General features: G+C 42.8%; 1 protein-coding gene across 3 annotated transcripts in view; it reads left to right on the top strand.

Moving 5' to 3' along the window:
* VEGFB (vascular endothelial growth factor B) overlaps nucleotides 1-26,071 on the top strand; it is a 252,049-nt gene that overhangs the window by 145,230 nt on the left and 80,748 nt on the right. The window contains exon 1 of one of the 3 annotated variants that reach the window (XM_085626032.1): nucleotides 21,356-21,412. The exons of the other annotated variants lie outside the window; for them this stretch is intronic. Within the exon in view, the coding sequence (XP_085482158.1) occupies nucleotides 21,371-21,412 (42 nt within the window). The 5' untranslated portion in view covers nucleotides 21,356-21,370. Of the gene's footprint in view, nucleotides 1-21,355; nucleotides 21,413-26,071 lie in introns of those variants that run through there. 3 annotated transcript variants of the gene reach the window in all.

Below are 26,071 nucleotides of genomic sequence, written 5' to 3'. Positions count from 1 at the left end.
TCTACCTGACACATTAGATTGTTGAGGGTGATAGACAACAACACATAGGGGTTGCAGCTCATAATCACTTTAACAACACAAGAGTTGGAGGATTTACAAAAAGTTCGAGTTACAGAGCCCTTTGATCACAAATTATAGCTTGCCTCAATAAGCGCTGACGTTTTAACAAAACATTCTAGTTTTTGTTATTCCGTAAACTAATGAATAATACATTTAGAAGTAAGAATGTGATTTATCAAACTATACTTAAACAGATATTTAAACCCACTAAAGAATAAAATAATTCTAGACATTTTAAACTTTGTTAAAAAGGAGGCCTTTGCTTGATTTGGATTAAGAGGCGATGTTGCATTGCCGTCATCACTATCCTCCACTGGGACACATTTTAAGCTTTGCATTTGCTCCATTTATTCAGATTTTGTTTACCTGCTGTAATATTTTAGGGAGACATTGGTTACAACTTTTGAGAAGCAGTAATGGTATACAATCGCCCCAATAGTACACTATCCCTTTTTAAATCTGCTTCAGATATGGAAATTCTATAAGTAGATCGAATGTACCTGACAAAGAAAAGTAAAAAGCTCAACTTCCATATTTGCTTTGTAAAACACTGTCAGTAAAATAATTTTGCCAATTGTACATAGCCTTGTTAAAATATTTTTAATTAACTTGAAGTTTTAAGGTTTTGCTGTTTACTTTACATTATAGATTTTTGCATATTTGTATCTATAATGTTAATTTATTATGGATCCGATATAAATTAACTATGAATGAATAAATGTACTAATGCAATATTGACAGTAAGAGCAAAAGTCTCAATAACAGTTACTGAACAAAAACATTTGACTTATAAACATACATCTTGGAATTATAAATAAACATCAGATTTTTTTGGACAGTGAAGAGTTGTCAATCAATCTAGACTCAAGTAGTTTTCACATTTCCAGACAGTATAAGATGACAGAGATGTGTCTTGTCAAATATTGCAGATGGTTCTTTAATGCCTCTTTTAGCTTATTTATATGCTAACAGACATAGGTATATTTTTCTATAATCTCTTCAGTTGTTGCAATCTTGACAAATCTTAACCTCCCCAGAGACAAAAGCTGCAGTTCTCTAGTTTGCTGCAAAAGGAAATATTTTATTGTCAGCTTTGAGAAGAGGTGTTTTTTTGATATTTGGGTTATGTTTAAATGCTATTTTAGTCAAGAAATTCCAGTTAAAAATGAACCAAAGTCTTAGCTATCGTTTGGACAGCAAAAAGGACGCGTTGGCCATTCCATTACTGACATTTTAATGAAAGAGGGAATATTGTTTCTTAAGTTTTGTTTATGTAGACACAGTACTGTATATATCATCATAACTACTTATTTAGCTGTGAAATATAATTTTCCTGTGTAGCCAAGACAGACCTTTGCTTCCTTAGCTGCTGTAGGAATTTATTATACCTGCTAGGGTGGATATTTTCGCTAGGAAATGCTAGATGTGCCTCTGTGGACATTTTAGAGGCTGAGGCACCTCCACTGCACCTGCCGCTTTTGGCTTTTGAGAGCAAGTGAGTGTTTTGTGCGTGGCAGCATTGTGCTCCAACTGTTGTCTACTCTAAATCGATGATCACTTTAGTGTGTGTGTGTGTGTGTGCCTCTGGTGTGGTCAGATTGTGCTGTTACAAAGGACAAGGCAGCCCCCTTGGCTGTGCTCATGTGCTGTATGAGTGTACATTCTGAAATGGCAACTACCACACTAAGCTCCTGTCATTCACCCTTAGGGGGTGTTCAGCTGGGAGCATGTTCACTCACATACACAAGTTGGGTATTCACTATTTGCACACATCTGTGACACTCTGATGTATGATGTCCTTTTCTGTTGTTTCCTTCACAGTAGTCTGAAAGGTATGTGTGTAAACCAGACTGGAGATTCCTTTTTATTGTGCATTGCCATTTCTGTTCCTGACCAGGTTTGCTAACACCTTAACATGGGCCCCAGGGGCCTGACTGATGTGTGTGGGACCATTATTCTTAAGGCTGCTTTGTAACTCGAGCCAATAGGAACATTTTCAGTAACTTATTGAGAATCTACTTTGGGCTGATGGAGGGGAAGTAGCATACTTGGGGCTGGCCATGGGAGTAAGAATCATTGTGGCTGTAGGAGAATCATGACACCTCCTCCCCCGTCATCCAACGTCCTCTCCTTGATCAGCACAGCAACAATATAGAAGGGCACAAATCCCAACATGGAACACCCATATAAACATATGTGAAATAATATTTTGTATGGGGATCTCTCCCAGCAAGCAGCAGACAATGCTGCTGCTGTTGCAGACCTACTCCCATGCCTTGCAGGTGACGCCTGTGGAGGGGGAGAGTGAAGAGATGGAGGGACTGGAGAAGGGAGTGATGCTATCCCTGACAGCACATGGTGTTATTTGTGACAGTGTCCTCTCACAACGCTGCAGGAGTCTGCCCAAGTGATTCGGAAGACAACCAGGAGGGAAAATTAGATAAATAATTCATTTTCCCTCGTCGTCGTCTGTCGAAATCCCCGACACCCGACCCCACCGCTCTTAATTCCACGGGCCACGGCTGGATAAAACTTGAAGTTATTATCATTTTATTTGTTCCTGCTGTGGCAGCTTTGTTGGGTGGGCGTGGCTGCTCTGCTATCAGAGCAGGGGGAGGAGTGGTTAGCACACTCTGTCAGTGCACATGAATGTTTGGCCGTCTGTCCTGGGCCGGCCAAACATGCATGCGCTCTTTGCATGTTCTCCACCCAGGCTGCGGACAACATGCCCAGGCTCCCACTGCCTGTCTGAGCGCCGACCAATCACAACGCTGCTATGGGGAGCCTGGGTGTGCTTCCTGTTCTGGCTGCAGCAAAGGACTATGGAAGAGAGACGCGGCGAGAAGGTACGTTTTTTTCTTTCTTTTTTTTCTTTTACACCCACTCTCCCCCGCCTCGCCATCCTTGATCCGTGACGGCCACCACTGTCTATGAAACTTAATCTCTTTGCTAAGGCCTTAAGAACTGTGAACTGTGAAAAGATGGTTCCACCTTCTCCTGTGATGGCCCTCCTATGTCCTGCTCTCAGGGGGTGTGAAGTGGGCTCAAGTCTCCCTTGTGAGATGGTGAGTCCAAGCAGGGCCAGGTTTAGGGAAGTGCGGCCGCACTGGGAGCTGACTTGAAGGGGGGCACTGACCTCATAGGGGGCGCTGTGTTAGCAAGAACCTAAGATTTAAAAACACCTGCTGCAGAGCATCCAGCTTTCAGGCAGCAATAAAAATGTCAAGATAACTGGCGATTAATGTTCAGATCGAAGTTCAGTCTAGTGGCAGTTTTCAGTCCACATCAACAGGGCTGGACTGGCCATAGCGGGAACCGGGCGTTTCCCCGGTGGGCTGCCAGGGTGGGGGCTGGTTTTGGACCCCTGGGGGCATTTTTGTTGCCGGGGCTAGCTTTATCAGCCCCCTCTAACAGCAATTGCAGCATTTTCCACGCACGCCTTGCAACCCTCAGCCGATCCGACTTAATTGCCAGGGCCGGTTTGTGTTCCCATTCCAGCCCAGTACATAAAGTAGTGCAGTGAGTTAATATGACTGCTGCAAAGAACAGATCCTTATGTTATGTTGATAGCTGAGCGGATTAGTAAAAATGCAGAGGGTTAATATGCCTGCTGCAAAGAACAGATCTGTGTGTCATGCTGATAGCTGAGTGGATTAGTAAAACCAGCCTTTAACCAGGGCTTTAAAACAAATTAACTGTATGTGAGAGAAGGGCTATGGAGAGATGAGGGGCACTTTCGCCGGGCCACTTTCACCAGGTGGTAATGAGGGAATCAGAGGAGGAGGTCATGGGGGTGGGGGGGCGTCAGGAGAGGTTGTCGCACTGGGTGCCTCCAGTGCTCAAGTTGGCCCTAAGTCCAAGAACTCAGTGGTGTCACTTTCCTCGCTCACTCTCATTCTCAGGTGTAATAATGTCTGTGTGATAATTGTGAAAAACCTCCTCACTGATCTCCATCACCAGTGTGTTGGTGCAAAGGATAATGATGACTTAGCTACATCTGCAGACCTTGCTGTTGTAGTGACTGTTGGACTGGCTGGTGCAGGTATCGTACTGGCTGGAACTAGCGCTGTTAAACTTGGTGGTCCAGGTGCTGCTGTATGGGTTGATGTATGTGCACACGTGCAGCTGTGCAGGCAGGCTGGTCCAAGTTGAGTACTTGAAGCTTCTGATGTGGTGATTGGAATGGCTTCAGAAATGGCTGTGTTGCTAGTCACTGATTTTTTGGCTGCACTGGTAGATGCCTTTTTATTTTACAGGAATGCTATTTGTGGTTTTGCCCACATTGCTGGGTTTAGCTGCTGTAGTAGAAGTAGCAGCTGCAGTAGAAGTGGCAGCTGCAGTAGACCATGATGTTTTTGCCTCAGATGTACTTTGGGTTGAGGGTCCTTCATCTGACTAGTCATTGGGCGAGGGGTTCACCTGCAAGTAGAAAGGTGCATACGTTTAATGTACAAGTGAGAATATTTTCTAAACATATAGTCACATCTTACATCAGAGGAAACCTACAGGATGAGCCCTTAAGGAACATGGACACGTAGATTCCTACTTGTGAGAAGTGACCAAGGCCCTCGTTGTAATGTTGGTTGGACAGCCACCGAAAGGCTATCGGTGGCAGGCCGACCGACAGGCAGACCTGTGGGCTGGCAGCCGGATTTCAATACTGGCGGTCGGAGCACAAGCAGTTGGAGGGGATACTTCTGCCTCCCGGTATCATAGATTCTGAAGGGGCAGCGGAATCGCAATCCCTGAATGGCGGTGGTGTCAAGGCTGGCACCACAGTCGGGATTGCAATATCCCTTTCCCCACAGCCTTTTCATGGTGGTCCGACTGCCATGCAAAGGCTGTTGGAAAGGGACGTTGGGGGCCCCAAGCAAGGTCCCGTCCCTCGTGTGCCACTGCAAATTGACCCTGGGAGCATCTGTAGTGCCCACACTCACATCCATGTACCGTGTGCCATGGACCTCATGGTGCATGGCACACAGTGGATGGATGTGCACAATGTGCTTTTTTACACAGCAGCTTCTGCTGCGGGCCAGGAAAAGGGCCGCAGAACAAGCCGCTGTGTGAAAGAGCACTTTCTAACCACCAGCACGACAGTCCCATTCTAATTCGGTGGTCAGACTGGACAGTTTCCAGACCGCCGCGATAGCGGTTGGCGGTCCGACCGCTGACACGCTGACTTCGTAATGAGGGCCAAAATGTTTATGGAGCAGAATCACCTGATGATGTATCAGTCTGAAGTTGTGTAGTCATGTGGATCTGCAACAACACAGCAGTTCTTGGTGCTGGCTCGTCTTCAGGCAGTTCTCATTTCTACATTGGCCGCCACTCGCCAATCCATAACTTTTCATGTTATGGCCGCACGCTTGAATGTCAAAGTTCCTCATTGTATTAAACCTGTTCACAAGTAAGCTCTCAAAGAATATTCCAACTTGTGTATGCACATTCATGGCTGTCCGGGGTGTGACATTCCCCATTGCACCAAACTTTGTGACCCATGTGCTGATGTTCAAAGTTCCAGGTGCACCCCCGTATGCATTTCCACTCTGTCGCCCACTCACAGTGCCCCCTCCACACTGTCCTTGTCACGCATTGTGACCGCGGATGCAGCACTACCAGCTCCCTTGGTGACACGGTTGTCATGCGCTGTCCATTGCCCTCATGCCTCCAACGTTTCTGGTCCCACCTTTTGCAAAAATGTATGTCAACTAGTGGCCTGTACTACTACAGTAGGCGTTAGTTGGGGTACACAGTGCTTCGTGAGTATGGCGTTGAAAGCACCCATTATGCATTTAGTAGTATTTATTAATATTTTACGCTTGCATTGAAGCAGTTGGCTGCTTGGCACTGCCGCCTCTGAGGTTTCAGTCCACCACCTGTGGCCTGGACCTGTCTGTGATGATGTGTTGCAATATGACATACCCTCCACTTAAGGTCGGTAAACTTTTTTTTAACCTCTTTTTCCCTATGGTATGATTTTGTTTTCTATGTAAACTCTTTCCGCGCTCGAATACAGGTCTTCTGTGGTGTTTTTCTCATGGATGCCCCAAGTACCTGTCCTAGTCACCAGCAATTTTGAATTTGTGGCTCCTCCGCAAGTGTATCTGCGTATCTAAGCATACTATATGGGGCAGGTGGTAAATCTCTCATGCATTAAAAACAAAATGCATGATATTCTGCTTGCGATTTAAATCACATTCGACGTTTATGGTCCATGCTCCAAATAACGATTCCTTGAGGTGTGGAAAACTCGTAATAATGCGAGCATTACCCAGCAGAATCTGTTTTTATGAATATATCAAATGAATTTACCAGTGCGGGCAACTAGTGCGTCAATGTTGGGGGCCAATTGCTTGAAAGATCAGAAAAGGGTGGATTTTATGGATGTTGTAAAGCTGTAATCCAGCAACAGAAAATATGTGACTGGCGAAAGAAAGAGAAAAGGCACAGATAATCCATGGTTGCAGGTGGAAATAGAAAGAAATTCTGGGGTAAAAGGATCATACACGAACAGGCATGGGGAAAAGAAAGAACAGAATTCCGGTTACAACTTGAGTAACAAGGAAAACATGAGATGACATTCAGTTCTCAATCGAATAGAGACAAATTGTGGTATTAAGAGAGCTTTTGCATATCTCTGAGAGGAATTCAGTAGAGAGAATTCATTAGCCAACTTTATGCTCTAAATAAGACTGAACCTATCTAACAGAAACCGTAAGTGTAGTTTGGTAGTTGTTATGCATGGAGCAACGTTTTAAAAGGGGCTCTCTATTTATTGTCTTTTAAGATGTCTCTCATTTTTCCCATGCTGTGATTAGTGAATATCAAATGTATTTTTCTTGACAATGTTGATTCTTATCTATGTGCTCGCAGTACTTATGCAGAAATAACAATACTGCTTGAATGTAGCCCGTTCATCATCGAGGGAACATACTGATGGCTTATCATAGATCACGTTTTTTGCCTCCTCAAAATCATGGATTCCGGTTTTATATGCAGCTGTATACAAGCTGAATCGACAGTGGTCTGTTCTGTTGCTTAGGTTTTGTTTGGTATATATGCACATCTGTCCAGCTAGTCTGAATGGTTTGTGATAACGGTAACCGTTGTGTCATTTAGCTCAGCTCGTGGATTTACATCAAGTGTTCATATGAAATTTCACTCATCCATGAATGTCTTTTTTCTTATATTATTCTCCTAAAATGTTCCATTCGCCTCAGAAATTGTCCTCTGTTACTCCCATGTGTTAATACACATGTCTAGCAAGGTGGTCATATAAAGGTCAGCTGCCGTATGGAGTGGTGATGGAGACACCGCTTTGTCACTACAGTCACTATTGGCTTGTCAGATCCAGTTTCTGTCGCCAGGTTGCGCCCCCCCCCCCCCCTCCAAATTAGATCAGTTTGATTAGTGGGAGCCACTTAAAGGGAACAACCTGTGAAACCCACTTTGCAGATATTTTTCTGAAGAAGACTACAAATTGGGAGTGTGTTTTCAGAAAAGTCGAAACTAGTATCTCCACCCACTAGTAGTATTCTCCAACACTGTGGGTCATTTATGGAATCTATCTTCCCAGGACTGCCATGTTTGCCATGGAGGTTTTAAGGCGCAACAGCAATGATGTGGGTTGGGTAAATCTAATTAGGGTGTCACCTCCTGTATTATTCCCATTGGTTTTGGGTCTCCCCAGATATTCCCCCTCTTTTTATATGAGATGGGAAACTGAGAGGAGGGAGGACTGAGACGCCTTTAAACGTTTGGCACATTACCCATTTCTGCCCTCCTCTAAATCAAGCATGAGCTTTTGACATAATTTTCTCCCAGCCCCCCTGTTATATCTGGAGGGTCATTTTAACCCTTCCTGGTTCAAGAAGGCCTATATTTCTGTACCTGTTTGAGGACGGCTCACCATATTTAGTGATCCCTGCCTACGTGACATGGGAGATGATGCATTTTTGTAGTTGGTCATGACTGGTATTCCTCATTTCCCTCTTGGTGTTGGAGGGTTTTGTGTGTATGTGTATATAGCTTCGATCAGGTATACATGATGGTTTGAGGTACTCCAGGCTCAGAGGTCCCTCCCCCATACAAATGCATGTAAAGGAGATGCACCCTCACTGGTTTTTTTCTTTAAGGGAGGTGGCCTTTCTCTCCACCCCACCCAGATAGCCTCATTTGAGGAGATACCGATGAGTTAGGTAGGGACTTTCATTGCCTTGAGAAAAGATACACCAAATTCGCAATTGAGAATTATGTTTTTCACTTACTACAAGTAGTATGTGCCAAGTGGATGCTGTCCATCCCGGGTTTCCAGTACTTTCATACTCTTTTTTTTCATTGTGATATTTTCCATACTTGTTGCCAGCGCAAGATTGATCTTTTTGAGATGGCTTTACATCTGAATATGAAGTAGTGCGCATGACCGCAAACCTGCTTCAAAATCTGTTCCGAAGAACAAAGACTTGAGGGGAGCAAGTTCTCCAGTTGTCCAATACCGCAGCAAAAGATACAATTATGATTGTTGTTGAATAAATACATCTCCTTTTGAGGTGAGAACTTACTGATGGCTTCTCGTGCTGTGGTGTGGAAAGGGAATCTGGCATACCCTAGTGGACTGTGCCTAATGCACTCTCACCCCCACAATGGGATCATCTTCCTATAGCCATAAGGCAGACAGGTATGCTGAGATCCCAAGTCTTGAAATATATTAGTTGCCTTAGGCACTGGGCTCTAATTTTTGTTTATCTTGTTTCGGCTAGCTTTGACAGTATTAGTGCCATGATGCCTCCCGGCACACCATGTGCCCTACTAATATATGACTCACTTACTTGCATTCTCTTGCGTTAGTGAGTCTTATACATTTCTATGCCAATCTGAATATTCTGTGACACTATTTTTGGAAATCCTTAGTGAAAAAGTAAATGAAGCAAAATACATATATGAATCCTTCGTTATCCCATTCCTGGCGGTTGGACTATTTTCTATGTTTAAAGGGCTTGTTTTCGGACATTTCTGTATTCTACAGTCTCACTGACTCCACACTAATCCTTCATTCCACATATTCAGTGCATGCGAGTAATATTTTAAGTAATAACAGTTCATGTGGAAGGGTAGAGAGGAATCCATCCCAACCTATAAAATGCACCAATGCCGCAGAAATATTACTTGCTGGTAAGTAATTAGGTGTTCAGTAGCATTGCTTCCTTTGCAGACTCACATGCTTGTACAACTAGACTGGCAGACGGTAAATACCTTTGAAGTGAGTGAAGAGGCTGTCCTTTCATCTGATTAGCCTCTTCGGGACGACCTGTTCCACGTGAGTGCTTACCTTTGGATCCACTTCAAGGCAAGATTGGTACCAAAAAGTTTTTGAGTGACTTGCACATGCCACACTTTACATATTTCTGATGATGGCGTACTGTCTAAGAATACAGCCATAGTTTCTTGCCTCTCATGGAATGCTGTCTGACCCATCCAGGTAAGTGCCTATTAGCCTTCTTGTAGGCAAACATTACACAGTCCACAAACCACCCAGCTATGCACTAGGTGGTTTGAACTTCTTTTTGTAGTGTCATAAGCTACAAAGGTTTGCAAGACTTCAGAGAAATATGTGGTTTTGTCTAAGTATTAGCGGTCAGCCCTTTTCTTGCCTAACATATGTAAGGGATTGTTCTGCCTAGTATTTAGTATTTTTGAAGGAGACCAGTAAAGAAAAGACACAGATTGGTGTGGTCTTTGAATAGTATCGTAGCTGCAAAACTTTGATTGCTGCTCTAGAAATATATGGCTTGGCTGATGGAGAATAGTTACATTCTCCTTACCCTCTTCACATAAGTGGCAACAAGAAAGAAAGACAAACATAACTGTTATTTTACTGGGAGTATCTTCTCGCCCAATTTATTTGCTCTACGTTATTTTTGTTTTCTCCCAGGATATGTTCTGCGGTCACATCCATTTAGTTGTGGTATGATAGCAAACACCAAAAGTCTCTTGGCTTCTTTGGAGAGCGTGGCTTTGTGCTGGCTTGTCTTACATTGTAATAGGTTGTGGTATAATTGCTGTTGATTACTGCTAAATTCTTTTTCGGATAGTTAGGACTTTGAGTTCCAACCTTTACACTATTAGGGTCTGATTACAAGTTTGGCGGTGCAGCGCAGGGTCCGCCACGCTGCCGCACCGCAAAACCCATGGTCAGGCTGCCTGCCAAATTAGGAGTTTCCTCCGGTCTGGCCGGCTGGTTATTGGCGTTCCCACAGCGGTGCCTCAGAAAATGAACGACGCAATGGGAGCACCAAAAACGGTTCCTGCAAGGCATGAACTGTAAAGTCTATGCCGTGCAGGAACTGGTGTGCATGTACACAGTGTGCATCCACATGGCCTGAGGCACAAGGGGACCCCATTTGTTTCCTCTCTGACACAGCTTTCATGGCAGTGGAACCGCCATGAAAACTATAGCGGAGAGGACATTTTAATGTGCTTGGCAGGACTGCAGCAGTCGCTCCAAGCATATTACTGCCTCCACACCACCACACCACCACCAGGGAACGGCGGTTCCCTGGCTGCTGCAGTGGGGAACTGGTGATCCGACCGCCCTTGTTGTAATAGGGTGGTCAGGAGACTGCCACCGCCGCACCCCCACGAGTCTGGCGGTCTGTGGACCACCAGACTCGTAATTAAACCCTAAATGTCAATACAGGGATGTGGAGATGGCTTTCGGCCCGGTTTAGCATTTCACGTACAGGGTACTCCATTGCTAAAGAGAAAACAAAAGTATCCAGTCCTCCAAACCCTTGGCTTGCCTGCCTCATTTAGAGATGGGCGCATCTTAGGTAGTCCGTTAATGGCGCCTTTTTTGGCTCAGTCAAAAGAATACTTCCTTCAGCAACTGACAAAGCAGGGGCCATCCAAGGAAGATCGATTTAGGGTTGACGTTGTAATACCTTTTTTTCTTGTTTGGCACCACCAAGAAAAACGTGGTAGTGAGGGACAGGAGAAAAACAATAATGACTCCCAGACTATGGGGGAAAACTCCTCAGGTGTGGTAATCATTTGTTTTTTTGTTTTTCAAAAGCAAATTATTAACAAAAAAATGTCAGTAGATTGGTGTACGGGAATCAAAACCAATTGTGGCCCTATGCCATACTTATAGTACACAGAAGGGCTGTTCCTGTCAATGTAGAGAGATGAACGCAGGGTTGCCAGGCATCTTTAAATTTGGCAGGTACCTTTGGGATGGTGGAGATAATGTTCTCTGCCATCACAATGGACACTACTCTGTCTGACAAACCTTAAATCAGTGAAATCCAATTGGAACGTGGGCCTACGCTCTCCTGTTGTTGCCTAATATTCGTGGTAAGCGAATTTTGTGGGTGTCGATTGGTGAGCCCTCCTGAGTATGAGGGAAAATCTGAACTGTGGAACAAGCGCTATCTCTCGCAAGAGTAGCGTCCCCAACAGGCACTCCTTGAGTACATTTCAAGAGAATTTGTTATAAGTTCTTCATAAAGTTGTAGTTTATTTTTAAATCAATTCAGTACTATTTTTCTCATAGTATTGTAGACTTATACAACGGTTCATTCAATTCTGCCCAATGCATTTCGGGCTTAACCCTTCATCAGGGGACTTAATTTCTGAAAACAAATGATGAAAAATTCATAATTATACATCTGGTTGTTGTTTCTAGATCTGTGTATTTCTACTACAAAATCCTTCAAGCCCTCTGATGAGCAAATTGTGTCTCACAATCTACAATTGCTTGGTTGACTACGTTTGCAGGCTTTTCTGCAGGACTCTAGTTTTTAGTCAGTGTTGAATGAACAGAAAGATGCACAAAGCAGCTGACAAGGACATCACTCAGGTGCTGGTGCTCCTTGGTCTGTCGGTGGATTTTGACACGTCGACCATAACATTCTGGTCGACCGGGTCGAAGCTGCGAGCCTTCAGCCTATACATTCGTCTGCTGGTACACTCCCTGAATCAAGGGAAGGTCAATGTCTATAACTACGTAGACGACTTACAATTAATATTCACCATTGATAAAACCTTGGAATGCACTACTACCTGTAAAACACACAATATTGTTTATCCATGAATGGATGAATGCTAATTAACTCAAATTCAATTCATATAAGACGTAGATTGTTATCATAAAAAATAAGTTGGACTTATAGAAGCCTTCATTTTGGCCTGCAATCATGGGCTCCCTCCTGTAGGCCAAGAAATCTGTAAAGAGCCTTGGAGTCCTGACCGATGATATGTTGACCATGAAACCCCCAACTTGGGGCTGTGATCTCATCATGTTTTTTTCAACTTAGGAAAATCCGAAAGATCAGTAAATGTCTCTCCTCCGATGCCCTCTCGCAAGTAGTCATTGCACTTGTACTTTCTAGGTTGGATTATGCCAACTCTCTGTTCTTGGGACTCCCTAAGTGCCTAATTCATAGACTTCAAATGTTACAGAACTAAGCTGCTGTGCTGTTGTATCATCAACCTCGCAATTGCCTTGTTACTCCCTTACTTAATAACCTGCACTGGCTGCCTTTAGAACAGCGTTCCACCTTCAAGGCCTCCTTTTCAAGTCATTCCAGACAGGCAGTCCTGCTTTTGTATCCGCTCGCATCCAAAGACACATTTCCATGCGCAATCTGAGGTCATCATATGTCAACCTGTTCATTCTTCCTATCTTTAAAAGGGAGACAAGTGGTGGCCTCAGATTTGTGGTACTGGCTCCCCGTATTTGGAATGCCTTCCTCTTAGAAATCAGGCTCACCTCTTGCTACACTGCATTTAGGGAGCTCCTAAAGACTTGGTTCTTCAGGATGGCGTATGAGTAATGGCCTGTTGCAAGTTATGACTCATTACCTCAGCGCCATGAAACCAATTGGTAAATGTGTGCTTTATAAATTGTTTTAACATAACGTCTGTTTCGGGATAGGGGCAGGCATTCCTAAGATCGGCAGGTTTTTAACTCTTGAGATGTCTGCAGAGGAAGATGGTATCCTGTACCCTGCTGGTTTTATTGAGTTTATGATTATATCTATGTCCGCCCGTACTTGACAGAGTGGACTGGTTGAAGCAAGACTTGTGCTGATTCACTGACTAGCTGATATCTTTGAAAAGATGGAGATAGACTTGAGGGCTTCCTTTGCTTCTAGCCAAGGGGAGCTCTCCTCATTTATTTATTTATTTATTTCAGAAGTTTTATATAGCACTGGCCTGACCCGAGGGTATCGGAGCGCTTTACAGAAGATACATTGCAGAGATTCACAACACTCGAGACAAAAGAACGACGCATTAACATTGCAGGACGCTGGTTGAGGGGTTCAGATATCTAGCTGATTGCAAATGTGATTTTACCTGTATGTGGGCCACAGCCAGTGCTAAACATTTTGTAAATATTTGTGAGGTGATTTGAAACCAAACGCTGAATTGCCAATGGTTGTCTCTGACAGAGATCTAAAACATGGTACTTTAAGTGGGCATCCTTCTACCCAAGGAACTAAAATAGAGCTATTTTGGTTGCTTTTGTTTGATGTCCGGCAGTGTGACCATCATTGAAGGATTGCTTTCAAACTGACTTCCTGAAAATCTAAGGTCAATGACAAATCAACTAAATCCAAGATTCTTTTTCACCAGAAAAAATATGGAGTAAGGTCCTTAAATGTGTTCCTCTCGAAGGACCCCTTCTATGGCGCTCTTGGTGTGGCTTATGTGTAATGAGTGTTAAAACAATCCTAACTGGGTTGACAAATTCCAATTGATGCAGATTCCGAAGTGCACCACTTTTGTTAGGTCAGCCTGTAGCTCCCATAGGGCTAAAGCTTTGATCTATAATATTGGCTAAGATGCTTTTAGTTTTGTAAGTCAAGCTTTTATATCAGTTGGTGCAGCAATCAATTTGATGTCCTTTATCATAATAGTTTTAAGATGGCTGTTGATATGGTCTCATTTGAACGGTGGAGAAGCGTATTTTAGTCATCTAAATAGCTCTTCCCTTGATCTTGAAAGGAGGAATGTATTTATGAAGTCAGTGGCCAATTGTTTTAGCTGTGTCTGTACCTGTGTTAATGGTTTGGGCATCAGTGACATCCTTGTTGAAGTGGTCAGTGCCATAGAAAGTCATATTCAAATATCCTTGCCTGCGCATCCAAACAAAGTAATGCTAATTTAAGTCCTGCATAATGGCTTACTAACATATTTAAGCTGTCGGTCTTTGGGTATTCTGCTTCATTTTCTCATGGTTTGTCTTGCTGTCTTTCTTTGAAAGAGGTTTCTTGGGATGGCTTCTGTATTTTTTAAGTGGAATCCATTTTGTTAAGTATTTTAGAGAGAGACATACACTTTGACATAAATTATAAACCTAACGTATAGAAAAACTAGGTAAGAACTGGGAAATGTAGCATTATGGGAAAATGTCAGATTGTAGGAACATACTCACATTTAGGTGGAGAGAGAAACTGTAAACGATACCATATAAAGAGTTAATAGGTTCATTGAAAACGTTTGACTTCAGAGCCAGAGTGAGATAGTGGCACATTGTTCAAATCCTTAGAATGTGAAAAGCAGAACAAGGAAAAGGAGATCTAGGTAGAAGAGTTAATGATGCAGGTGATTTGAGTATGAATAAAAGAAAGGTACCAACAGTGCATGTTCAGCTAGCACGCTAGGTCAAGATGGTTTATACATGTCATCAGATGGTTCACTGCTGGTCACTCACCACTGCATACAAAATCTTCCATTGGAACCAATAGTTGTTGTTACCTTTTCGTGAGTTTGTTTGTTGAAACTATGTACCTGATACATAAACTTCTCTATGATTATCTGACAAATTTTCAGTTTCCACTAGTAAGTCACTTGTAAAGAGTACGTCCATTGGCCTGACTTTGTGCTTCGGTGTTGGGGTGACCGAATTTATTGAAAACCTGTTTAGATCCTTTATGGAGGACTTGTGTGTATTGGGGAATTCCAAGTGTAATAGAGCCAACTTCATTCCAGAAGGGTTCGAGGACAGGTGATAGAAGCAACATATGCTCACATATAGCTCCTGCATTTTGAAGATTCTTCTTAATATTTAAGACCTCCCCGGAGAAGCCTTTTGGCTATCCACAAAGACCGACGAACACTAAGATGAATGCTTGGGTCATAAAGGGCCAATGTGCACGGTATTTGTAGACTAAGCCAGCTTTTAGATCTGAGATATTCATCTAGCTCTGCATCAGAATGTTCCATTTGAAGAAATATCAAGTTTGATTGAGGGCAGTGCAGGAGCCACGGAGTCTAGTAGTGAAACTACAGTTTAGAGAAACATTGTTCAAAGAGCCCGTCTGAGACTGGCATAGGATTTGGAGCTTTAGGGGACATTTTTCTCATCTGTTTGGAGGGCTTGGCCTCAAACTCTACACTTTAAACATATCTGTTCCTATATGTGGATTGCCATAGACCTTGTACAGTGGATTGAAGTAAATTGTATCATGTCCCTATTTGTCCTTGTGCTTGGTAAAAAGCTTTTACAGATTTCACAATGCTCAATATCGTGGTTTACACTACACTGATCTGGGTCCTTCACTTTCTCCCAGACAGTTACACCCTCAGTTTTGACAGAAAAATGAAAGAAAACAAAAGAGTGGGGCTTGTAGGACATTTAGTCTATTTTGTTTTTGTTTTGGCAGGCACCAAGAAGTTTGCAGTTATGTGTTTTCCTCCTCTTGATGATTTTTGAGACATCCTGTGAGTAGACAGTTGCCTTAGGGTTCCCAAGTGTGATGCAAGCACCAGCTCGTCTCGTGTTTAGTTGCTTGCAAACAATTTTAACCTAGTTGAACAAAAGGTAACAAAAACATGTTGTGTCTTTCTGAAATCTTTAATTGTCTCTTGAATACCTTAGAGTTTTCTTGGCATCAAATGTATGTAAAGTTTAGTGTTCAAGAATGTTATTACAAAACGACTGTCAGAGAAAAGCTGAATTTACGTGAACATCTAATACACCCTTGGGAGGTTTCATATGAGTTCCAATAACTGTATCTATATGAAAACCTGTAAAAGGCTTATCAGTCAAAGTCTGTATTCTTTTGGGATATTCATTAGTGGTGCCTTAGCCCAAAGACACTGCAGTGTATTTAGAAAAGTCATGGGAATGGAAGCGAGACATGTATAGTTACATAGTTCATGCAAGGACATTTACATGGTTTTAAAGATACATTAATGTTTTGAAGGGAACTGTTTTGCACCACAAGTGTTTTTATCTGTTTTTTTGTCTGTTGTATTGGTTAAACAATACGTTTTTCAAGTATTTTAGTTAATGGAGATATGGTGGGTTTATTTTGTTGTTTATGAGTAAATGTTGATGTTCTGTTGTTTTCTAGGTTTTTGTTGGTGGTGATTACGATAGGTCTGTTCATAGTTGTTTCTCCACTATTGAATCTTTCATAGATTAACATGCTTCAATATTCCCTGTTTGTTGAAGTGGGAGTCCCATAGTAATTATAATTGTTATTATAAAGTAACGCCTCATAAAGTCAAATCAAAACCAGTGAGATTGTATACCAATCCACGTCATTATAGGTAGAACCGAACTTCAGCCAACCAGATGTCCGCTCCTACATCATTCCTCTCCTTCAGAGCCACCACACCTCAGATTTTCAACCGCACTTTGTGTGTAAGGGAGTCTCCCTGAGCTCTGCTCGGTACTTTGAGAGAAACTGTTACTTTGCCTTTGGTTGTCCTAAATGTGAACTCTGCTGCTTCAAAGAGAATATTCAACTCTGCCTGAGCATTATTTTGCCATAAATACATCATGTCAGAGGGATCCAAGAAAAGTCAATTTAGACCCTGCAGGTCTAAATAGTATGGTAAGCTGAGCTTTTTTTCAGAGGACCCTCATAAGGAGTGCCTTTATTGTCTATATTCTGAGCATAAAGCTAAGGGCTGTAATTATTGCAGAACCTTGAACCTTTTCTGCAAAGATGCTCAAAGACCGGGAAGTGCGGCTCCTTTTGTGGCTTCAAAAGAGAAAATCCACAGAAACAAAGGGCTCTCTAATTCTAACAAAAAAACGAGAAGAGAGAAAGATCTGTAAAAGAGTTAGGTGAAGAGCCACCAAGAAAAACATCAAGAGAGAAAAAGAGGGATGAAGAAATTCCAGTCCAGTCCAAAAAGAGGCATTCATCCCCCAGGACTCATCCAAAATAAAGAAAACAGCGTCATAACCCTCTACTTCTTTTGAATCTACCCTAGCATGCACTGACGTTAAGAAACCTACTTTCAGAGCCCCTCATAGATCTCATTCATCAACGTCAAAACCGGCGACGAGAAAGTCAATGACACCGTTGACTGCTACGGCATCGTCGATGATGACAACTTCTGCCACAATGACGACCGCCTCTTCATCAGTGAGATTAATACAGATGAGTCCTCGTCGACTCAGTCAACCAAATAAAAAGTTGCGCCAACATGGTCGTCGAATGTTATGTCTGTGCCAACACCGATAATTAAGGTTTCACTTGCTTAATTAAGGACACACCGTTGACGGCTATTTCTGATGATCAAATCCGACCAGATCAGACCCCATCAAATAAGGTGTCACCTTTACCAGCTGTCCCTCTTTTGTAAAAGGAGGCTACAGACAAAAAACAGATAAGGAATATGAACAAGATGAAACCTCTCGCTTAACAGGATTTTTTTTTCCTATAGAAACAGACAACAAGCTAGAGGAAAGTATTATGCAGAGTTCAGTGAAAATGATCCTTACAACAAATCCTTTGTGGAGCAGTCATTCCAAGAACCAATGATGTAGGTTCTTATTACTCCATTCTCAGATCTCGCCAAGTTCTTAGTGATTATTATAAATGTTTCTCGGAAAAGGACACTTCACCACAACAACATTGCCATCCTCTGGAGGCTAGATAACATAGGGAAGCGTTTTTTCAGCTATAGGTGCAATGAACATAAGAGCGTCCAATGCTTTAGCCATACTGGGCAGATAAGATTGCCAAATGTGGTCAGACTTAGCACTGTTTATAGTTCACCTGCTGGAAGAAAAAAAGCAAGAGGTGCAGTCTATTCTTCAGGTTGGAGAGTGAACATCCACCGAAATGATTGATACAGCAATGGATGTAGTTGTGACTAGCCTAAGGCAGATAGCCGAAGCAACAGTCTTAAGATAAGGATAGCTAAAGGCACCATTATTTTCCCAAAAGTGCAGTCAAAAATACTGGATATGCCTTATAATGGAGAAGTTCTCTTTGGAAAATATGCAGCTGATGTGCTTCAATGAATTAAAGCGGATACAGAATCTGCGAGATCATTGTGAGTGCCGCAAAAGCGCAGGTTTCAGACATTTTTGTGGTACAAGGGGCAGAGTTTAATATACTTTTACGCAGTTTTCAATCCAACAGGTATCACCCCTACGATCAAGTCTAGAAGGGATACCAGCAGTATTTTGCGAAACAATATAGAATACCACCATCTGCAGCTTCCCCCTGACAGCCTATCAAAAGGAAGTCAGCAGGCGCAGGATGGGGGCATGGGTCCAGCAGAAGGCAGTGACAACATCACTCCGGTCGCCTCTCTACAAACAGCACTATTGACTGTAAAATATTCTGTTTAAAACTGTTATGATGCTTCAGGAGCTATCTCCTCAGTTGAGTAGGTATTGGACATTTTAAGACAGGATCGTACCCTAGAATTTACCCAAAAGCCTCCTCGAAATCCACTTGGCACAAGAGTACATCAGCATATTTGTCTATTAAAAGAGGAAATCTAATGTCTTATTCTCCAGGGAGCAATTGAAGAAGGTCCACTGGAACACAGAGGCACAGGTTTTTACTCCAACTTTTTCCTCTCAAAGAAAAAGAATGAGGGGTGGAGCCAAGTATTAGATATGAGGCAGCTAAACAAATACCTCGAAAAAGAAGTCGTTCAGGAAGGTTATATTACAGAATATTCTGCAACTAATTAATCCAGAGGATCATATGACCTCTCTAGATCTGAAAGTTGCTTATTTCCATGTCCCCATTCATGTCAAACACAGAAGGATTCTCAGATCAGAGGTGACCGGATTACACTACCAATTCAAAGTCCCCCCTTTTAGATTAAAATCTGCCCTGAGTTTTCTTTCCAAATGTATGGCACCAGTAGTGGCAGATCTCAGGAGGAAGGGTAATCAAATATTCCCATACTTAGACAGCTGGCTCATAAAAGCAACTTCGTAACAGGCTGCCGTATGTTCCACAGAACATTACCTCTAGAAGTTCAAAAACTTGAGTCTCAGACTAAACAAGGGAAAATCCTGCCTTACCCCAAGCAAAAAATATCCAATTTCTAGGGATGATTCTGAACACAGGGGTTGGCAAGGTTTTTGCCACAATGGAGAGGGTTGCAAAGATGATCGCTCCAGCCTTCGCCCTCTCAAGAAAAATGTACACTTCAATCAAAGAGAACAAATATTTCCTGGGAATGATATCCTCTTGCATTCCATTGATCCCCAACAGCCTTCTACTTATGAGACCACTGCAAGAACAAATAGACAGACAATCGAAACAGAAATAAGTTCTTTCGACTGTTATCAAAGTAACACCTGCTACAACAGCATTAAAAGCTTGACGTTTCTCACCAGTCCACCAAAGTGCGTTATCACAATGGATGCGTCTATGGAAGGTTGGGGAGTGCATCTGCAGGACCTGGAAGTAAGTAGCAAATGGAAGATCTTGAAAAAGAAGAAACATATAAACTTCTTGGAATTAAGGGCGGTGACTTTGGGGCTCTGTGCTTTTCTTCCAAAAATAAAAGGTGATGGTTCGAACGGACAACACAACCATAATGTTCTATTTAAACAAGCAAGGAGGAACAAGGTCGCAATTGCTTTCCAGGGAAGCACAAGAAATCTGGAGCTGATCCTTGCATCACAATCTTTCCCTGAAGGTAGAGCATGTGCAGGGTGCAAACAATCAGTGGGCGGACGATTTAGGCAGATCATCAAAAAATGCTACAAATGGAAACGATCACAAGCAAAACTTTGAAACATTTTCAGCAAGTGGGGAAGACCAACCTTGGACCTATTCACTACTCCTCTCAATTGAAAATGCCAATACTATGCTAGCAGTTTTTTCCCCAAGGAATCTTGGGGAAACACCTTTCAGATTGCCTGGACAGGAATCTTCACAAATGCCTTTCCACCAGTTCCTTTGATTCTGCAGATCCTTAACAAGTTGAAGAGGGAACCATGTCAAATTATTCTAATAGCTCTGGCTTGACCAAGACAATTGTGATACACAGAACTTATTCTCATGTCAGAGCAGCAACAGATTCCACTCAAACCAGTCCCAGGGCTCCTATCAATGAAGAGTGGCCAGGTGATTCATCCAAATCCAGACTTGAGCTCCACTAGTTAAATCACTCCCAACATGTACGGGAAAATGGACATGGCTCTGGAAATGGTGTTCTTTGAATAATTGTCATCCCTTCTCTTCTACCTCTGTGTAGATATCACCATACCAGCTCATCTTAGCTCCCTCTGGTTTAGCACGTAGTTTAATCAAAGTTCATTTTGCCGCAATATCGAGATTCAGAAGAGCCTGGATTCATGTATCTATGGTCAGATAGACTAATAAAGAAATTTCTACGTGCACTGTGTAGCGCTTACCCTTCGATTAAAGCAATCACTGATAGCATGGCAGATAAACACAGTTCTGGCTCTGTTGATGTGAGCACGTTTCAAGCCTATTCATAAAGCCAAAATAAAATTTCTTGAATGGAAGACGGCTCTACTTATAGCCATTACTTTGGCTACGAGAATTAGCAAGATACAGGCACTCGCAATACAAAGGCCATACCTGCAATTCAAATAAGACAGCGTTATCTTGCTTGACTAATCCTCACTTCATACCTAAAGTGCCATCAACTTTTCTTCTTAACAGACCCATTGTTTTAAAAGGATACTTCCAAAATCCATCCAATGCAGCAGAGAGAGCTCTTCATACTCTTGATGTTAAAAGGTGCTTGAAATTTTATATTGAACAAACAAGAGCTTTCAAAGATCTGACCAACTTCTAGTTGCTTTAGCACCCCTGCGAAAAGGGAAGCCTTGTCGGGAGGTAGCATAGCAAGATGGGTTGTCAGCAGCGATAACTTTTTGCATGAAAAAGCAGAAAGACCACTCACAGCTAAAGAGCGTCCTCATTGAACAAGATGTGTCACGACTTCCATAGCTCTTTTAGTGGGAGTTACCCTACCTGACATATGTAGGGCTGCGACTTGGAAAACAGGCACACCTTCACTAGAGACTGCTGTCTAGCTGCAACTTCCAAGCAGGACAATGCAGTGGGTCCATCAGTTCTTCGCAATCTATTTCAATGAGGTGAGCTACTAAATGTATATATTGTGTCGCTTGTGCTCTGAAATTTGAGGTGTGAACGCTCTGAAGGAGAGAAATGAAGCAAGAGCTGAAATCTGATTAGCTGGAGTTTGGTTCTACCTATAATGATGTGGATTGGTGTACAATCTTACTGGTTTTGTTTTTACTGCATGAGGGTTTACTCTATACTACTAATTCTATTTGCTGTGGGACTCCCACCTCGACAACGGGGCTTATTCAAGCATTTAAATCTATGAACGATGTCAATTCTGGAGAGTGAAACACAGAGTACAAGTAACTTGCTTTCTCAGGCAGTTGGTTAGCTTTGGCGTTGGTATTATGTGGCTACAGCACTATGGTTCCATGTTTTGGAGTTTACAGATTTCTTTCCTCTACAAAGCATGTCGACCAAGTTTTGAGTGGGGTATGTGTGGATGTGTGCCTTGGTCTTTTTTTGCATATTGGGAAGTGTGGAGCTACAGGATTTAGTGGGTAACTACAGTGAGTTTCCTTGTTGATAACAAGTGTCGTCTTTTCTTAACTTTCTGGAATTGCAAATAAGGATTTAACAAATTATTTCAGTTTGTGACGGAGGTCTGGTTTCTTCTGATTTGTGGAATCAGTTTTTTTTTTAGCAATTCAAGACACAGTATGCTGCCACACTCTGTGGGGCTCCTGGTATGGCTCTAGCTAAGGTGGGCATTTCTTGAGCATTAAGCAATCTTTAAGATTTGATGTAGAAATAGCAGCATTAGAAAACTAGCACAATTTACTTCTCTTTCTTTAAGTCCGAATCATAGACGACATCTAAGGTTGGCAGTTAATGAAGATGATGTTGAATATTTGAGCGTAAATCCGAGGTGTGTTCCATCGAGTAGCTCTTGAATTTCATTTGAGGTGCTCTGTTTGTTCACTGATGTCGCTCAGCCTGTTTCTGTCTATACATTTGGTTGCAAATGCAGTGTGTGCTTTAAGGGTGTCTATCGGCATGGCAACTGTACTGGTGATGCATTGAGCATTTGGCCTACCTAGAGGTTTGTCACTCACCTTCCAACATTTCCTTGAATGGGGTTTATAAGTATGCTGATCCTTGTGGTGCACATTAACTCATGGCTGTGTAGGGGAATTGGAAATTCTCCATCCACGCTCATGATTTTCTGTTAGCTTGGAACGAAGAGAATCACAAAGCCACTGGTTTTACATCCTGGTGAATTAATTTAATTTCCGGAATTACAGATTTCGTAGGTGTGCATTCAGCTGCAAAGTCTTTGTAGAAATGTCTGAGGATCACGGTGCATAAGAAGTCTGTCAGCAGAAAAGGATGACATGGTCTCCCATAAAATGAATTTGCTGTGCGGACTTTTATTCAAATGTACAATTTGTATTGTGTATTTTTTGTTTATATTTAGTTCCTCTCTTTTGCTTTTTTGGGTGTTTCCTTTTTTATTTTACAGACTTTGTACCTTGGGGAGATACCCTGTAATGCCCCCTACGATCCCCATCCATATCACATTTCCTCCTTATACCTTATTAGTGTTGCTCATTGCTAACACATTTGTTCTGTATTTCTTTGGAGTTTTGTTTATGATCATAAGGTCACTGCACCTACCCCCTTACCTTAAAGATTGATGAGCATTTATTTTCTTCCTGCCAAATATCCTCCTCTGTCCTAAGCGCTCTTCCTTTCCTTCCCACCAATTAGTTTAATTTCAGTCTGTCACTGCTGGTTTCTCCTCAACTCTTGCCCGCGGCTGTCATCTAGCCCACCTCTGCCTGCCATTGTTCTTTCCTCCGTCCAGTTCTTAGCGATAACTTAAAGTGTCCAGAATAGGATATTAAGTAGCAGTTAAAACTCAAAGGACAAGAAGAAACTCCCCTTTGACATCCAAGAAAGGCAGAAGCTCACTGTTTCCACCTCGCATTTGGAATGGATATTGATTGATTGATGACTGTATAGACACTTTTTTTTTTTAACAAACTTTATTGAGGAACCTTGACAGCGTAAGCAGCACAGAAATTGTTACAAAAAGGTATTTTTCATTCTTTTTCCCTGTTTATACAGTGATACAGAGAATGTAGCTGGAGAGGAACTGTAATTACTCCTAAATGCAGATAACAGTGTCCGAATTCTACGCTGCTTTGGTCATTGTGCATCCATATCATAAAACATATATTTCTTCTTTAACTGGAATAAACAATCCCAACAACATCCTCCCACCCTAACCCTCCCATCCCATGCTCCTGGTCTGTGTTATGTTATTGCCATAGGTATCCAAGGGGAGAACTGAACGGAATGTACCAGGGGGTCTATATGTCACTGAAATTACAGAATGGGGGGGGGGCTTGGGGTACAAGAGCTTTCAATCAGGTGGTCGAGAAGTAGTCCACTAAACTATGGTGTTGGGGTACCCGGCAGGGGCAGGGGGTCAAGCAGTCCGAAGCTGTGTAGCATGACATCCCACTCCATTGAAATGGGGTGTTTCCTTAGTCCTGTCTCTTCCTCCCTCCGGAGGGCTACGCTCTCAGCTTTCCCCCGCTGTAGCATGTCCTCGTGCCAGCTGGACAACGTTGGGCACCTGGGGGACTTCCATCTCATGGTAAGAGCCCTGACTGCTAGGATGAGGGCCAGATCTATAAATCTCAGTTGTACCTTCAGTGTGCGTCTGCGGAGGCCCATGAGGCAGTCCAGAACGTTATCTGCAATGGGAATATGCGTGACCTCATCCAGGTATCTACGGACTTCCTTCCAGTAGTCCCGGAGGCGGGGCATGACCACAGCATGTGAAGGAAGTCCTCCTCGTCTCCTTTACAACGAGGGCAGCTATGGAGAGCCTCGGGGAACATACAATGTATCCTGTGAGGGGTGAGATATACCCTGTGTAGAACCATTGTTTGTATAAATTTAAATTTGGCATTACGGGACACTCTTTTGGGGTGTTCAAGTATACACTTCCATACTTTATCCGAGATTTCAGTAGTGGAGTCCTCGGACCATTTTGTTCTAAGGGATACAAGTGTGACAGTGGCATGTGGTTGTATACCCGTATATAGCCATCTGACTAAGTGTCCTCCATTCCCCATATAATGTAAGAGGTGGACCAGAGTATGTTGTGGGGGTTCAGTACGCAGCGGGCCCCAAGTGTTTTTAATGTAATAAGAGACCGCAGCATATAATAGGCATGAATGTGCGGGTGCACCTGTGGCCTGTAAGAAGGATTCGTGATCCAGCAGAGCCCCATCTCCGAAAAAAGCCACAACATCTTCCACTCCGGTCACCACCCAGTCGCGAATCCTGTTGCTTGTGAGTGTTCCCTGTGGTGTGGGGATACCCAATAAAGGAATGTTCGGGGAGTATGGGGTCGCTGTAGAGGTATAGGACAATGCTCTCTTCCAGCATAATAACGCAGTCTTCAGGAGGGGCGGACTGTCAGCGGGAATCTTAGCTTTAGGTAGGAGCAGGGCATTTAGTGTGCCCCGGTCCAGGTCCCTAGTTGAGTAGCCAACTTCCTGCAAATTTCTACCAGCCGTCCAGTGGGATAGCCATTGCAGTTGGCGGCGTAGTAATAAATGACTGTATAGACACTTGTTTTCTTCAGCAACTCTTTCAGTTGTGCTTTTACAACATGCTGTAGGATATCTCAGATGCTACAGGCGCAAAGTTTTACAGAATTTCTGGGTTTAAGTTTGACTTTTTATATGAGAAAGGTGCTGCATAAGATAACACTGGACCAAGCGTTAGCGAAATATCAAGTATCTTGGTAGCTCTTTGTAAGATCGTCAGGTCCTGGAATGATTATGATCTTTCAGATGGTAAATATCTCCCTCACAGCAATTTGAGAAGTATTATTCAAATGTGTTTCTCTTTGTGCATTTCCTGATGATCATCATATGGGGCTGCGGTCCTTAGGGCTCAGTTGTTAAGACAACTGATGTACTTAGAGACTGCAGGTAGATTTTCCCTTTCCGGACTGAAAGAAAATTCTGGGCTTCATGCTGCAGCTCCTCAATGTTGAGGAGCATTAACATCGAAAGAGCAGCCACAGGTTGAGCAGAGTTCATCGTAGACCGAGCATCCTCGCTGTTGAAGACATCTATAATTTCGCCATAGCATGCTCCCCCCAAAGAATTTGGATGCCGAAAGAGCATCTTCAACTTCAAGAAAGTCTCTTGTCAATGTAGACAAGCATTAGCAGGCCTAAGAAGGACATAAGCTCACCACGAGGTATGGAGAAACATTGGCAGCTGTGGTGACTTAGCTTGTTTAAAGAGAAACTCATCACTGGCTGGGATGAACCTCCTATGGCAGCCCTGTCCAGCATTTTCCAAGAGAGGTATATCCATGCCACATATTAGGAGTAACTATTGACTAATTAAATTAATTTGATTAAGATTCATTGTAATAAAATGTATCATGTGGTAATATCCTGAAAATCCATCATTGTGGATCAATGTTGAAAACCACTGCTGTAAGGAGTGTTGGAGTGGGGAGTTTAGGTCTCAATAAGGCCACCCTGAGAAGCAACTCTGAGGTACTCTGAGGAGTGCTGTTCATCTGCCCACTGTCTGCTTTTTGCCAGGGACCATGACCAGGGAAAGCGACTCGGTGCTGTGCACCACGGTAGGAAGAGCTAGCTGGAAGGCTGCCTAGGTCGTGAACTACTT

This window comes from Triturus cristatus, chromosome 9 (assembly GCF_964204655.1).
Source record: "Triturus cristatus chromosome 9, aTriCri1.1, whole genome shotgun sequence".
NCBI lineage: Eukaryota > Metazoa > Chordata > Amphibia > Caudata > Salamandridae > Triturus > Triturus cristatus.
This window is presented reverse-complemented; position numbering and strand designations above follow the sequence as displayed.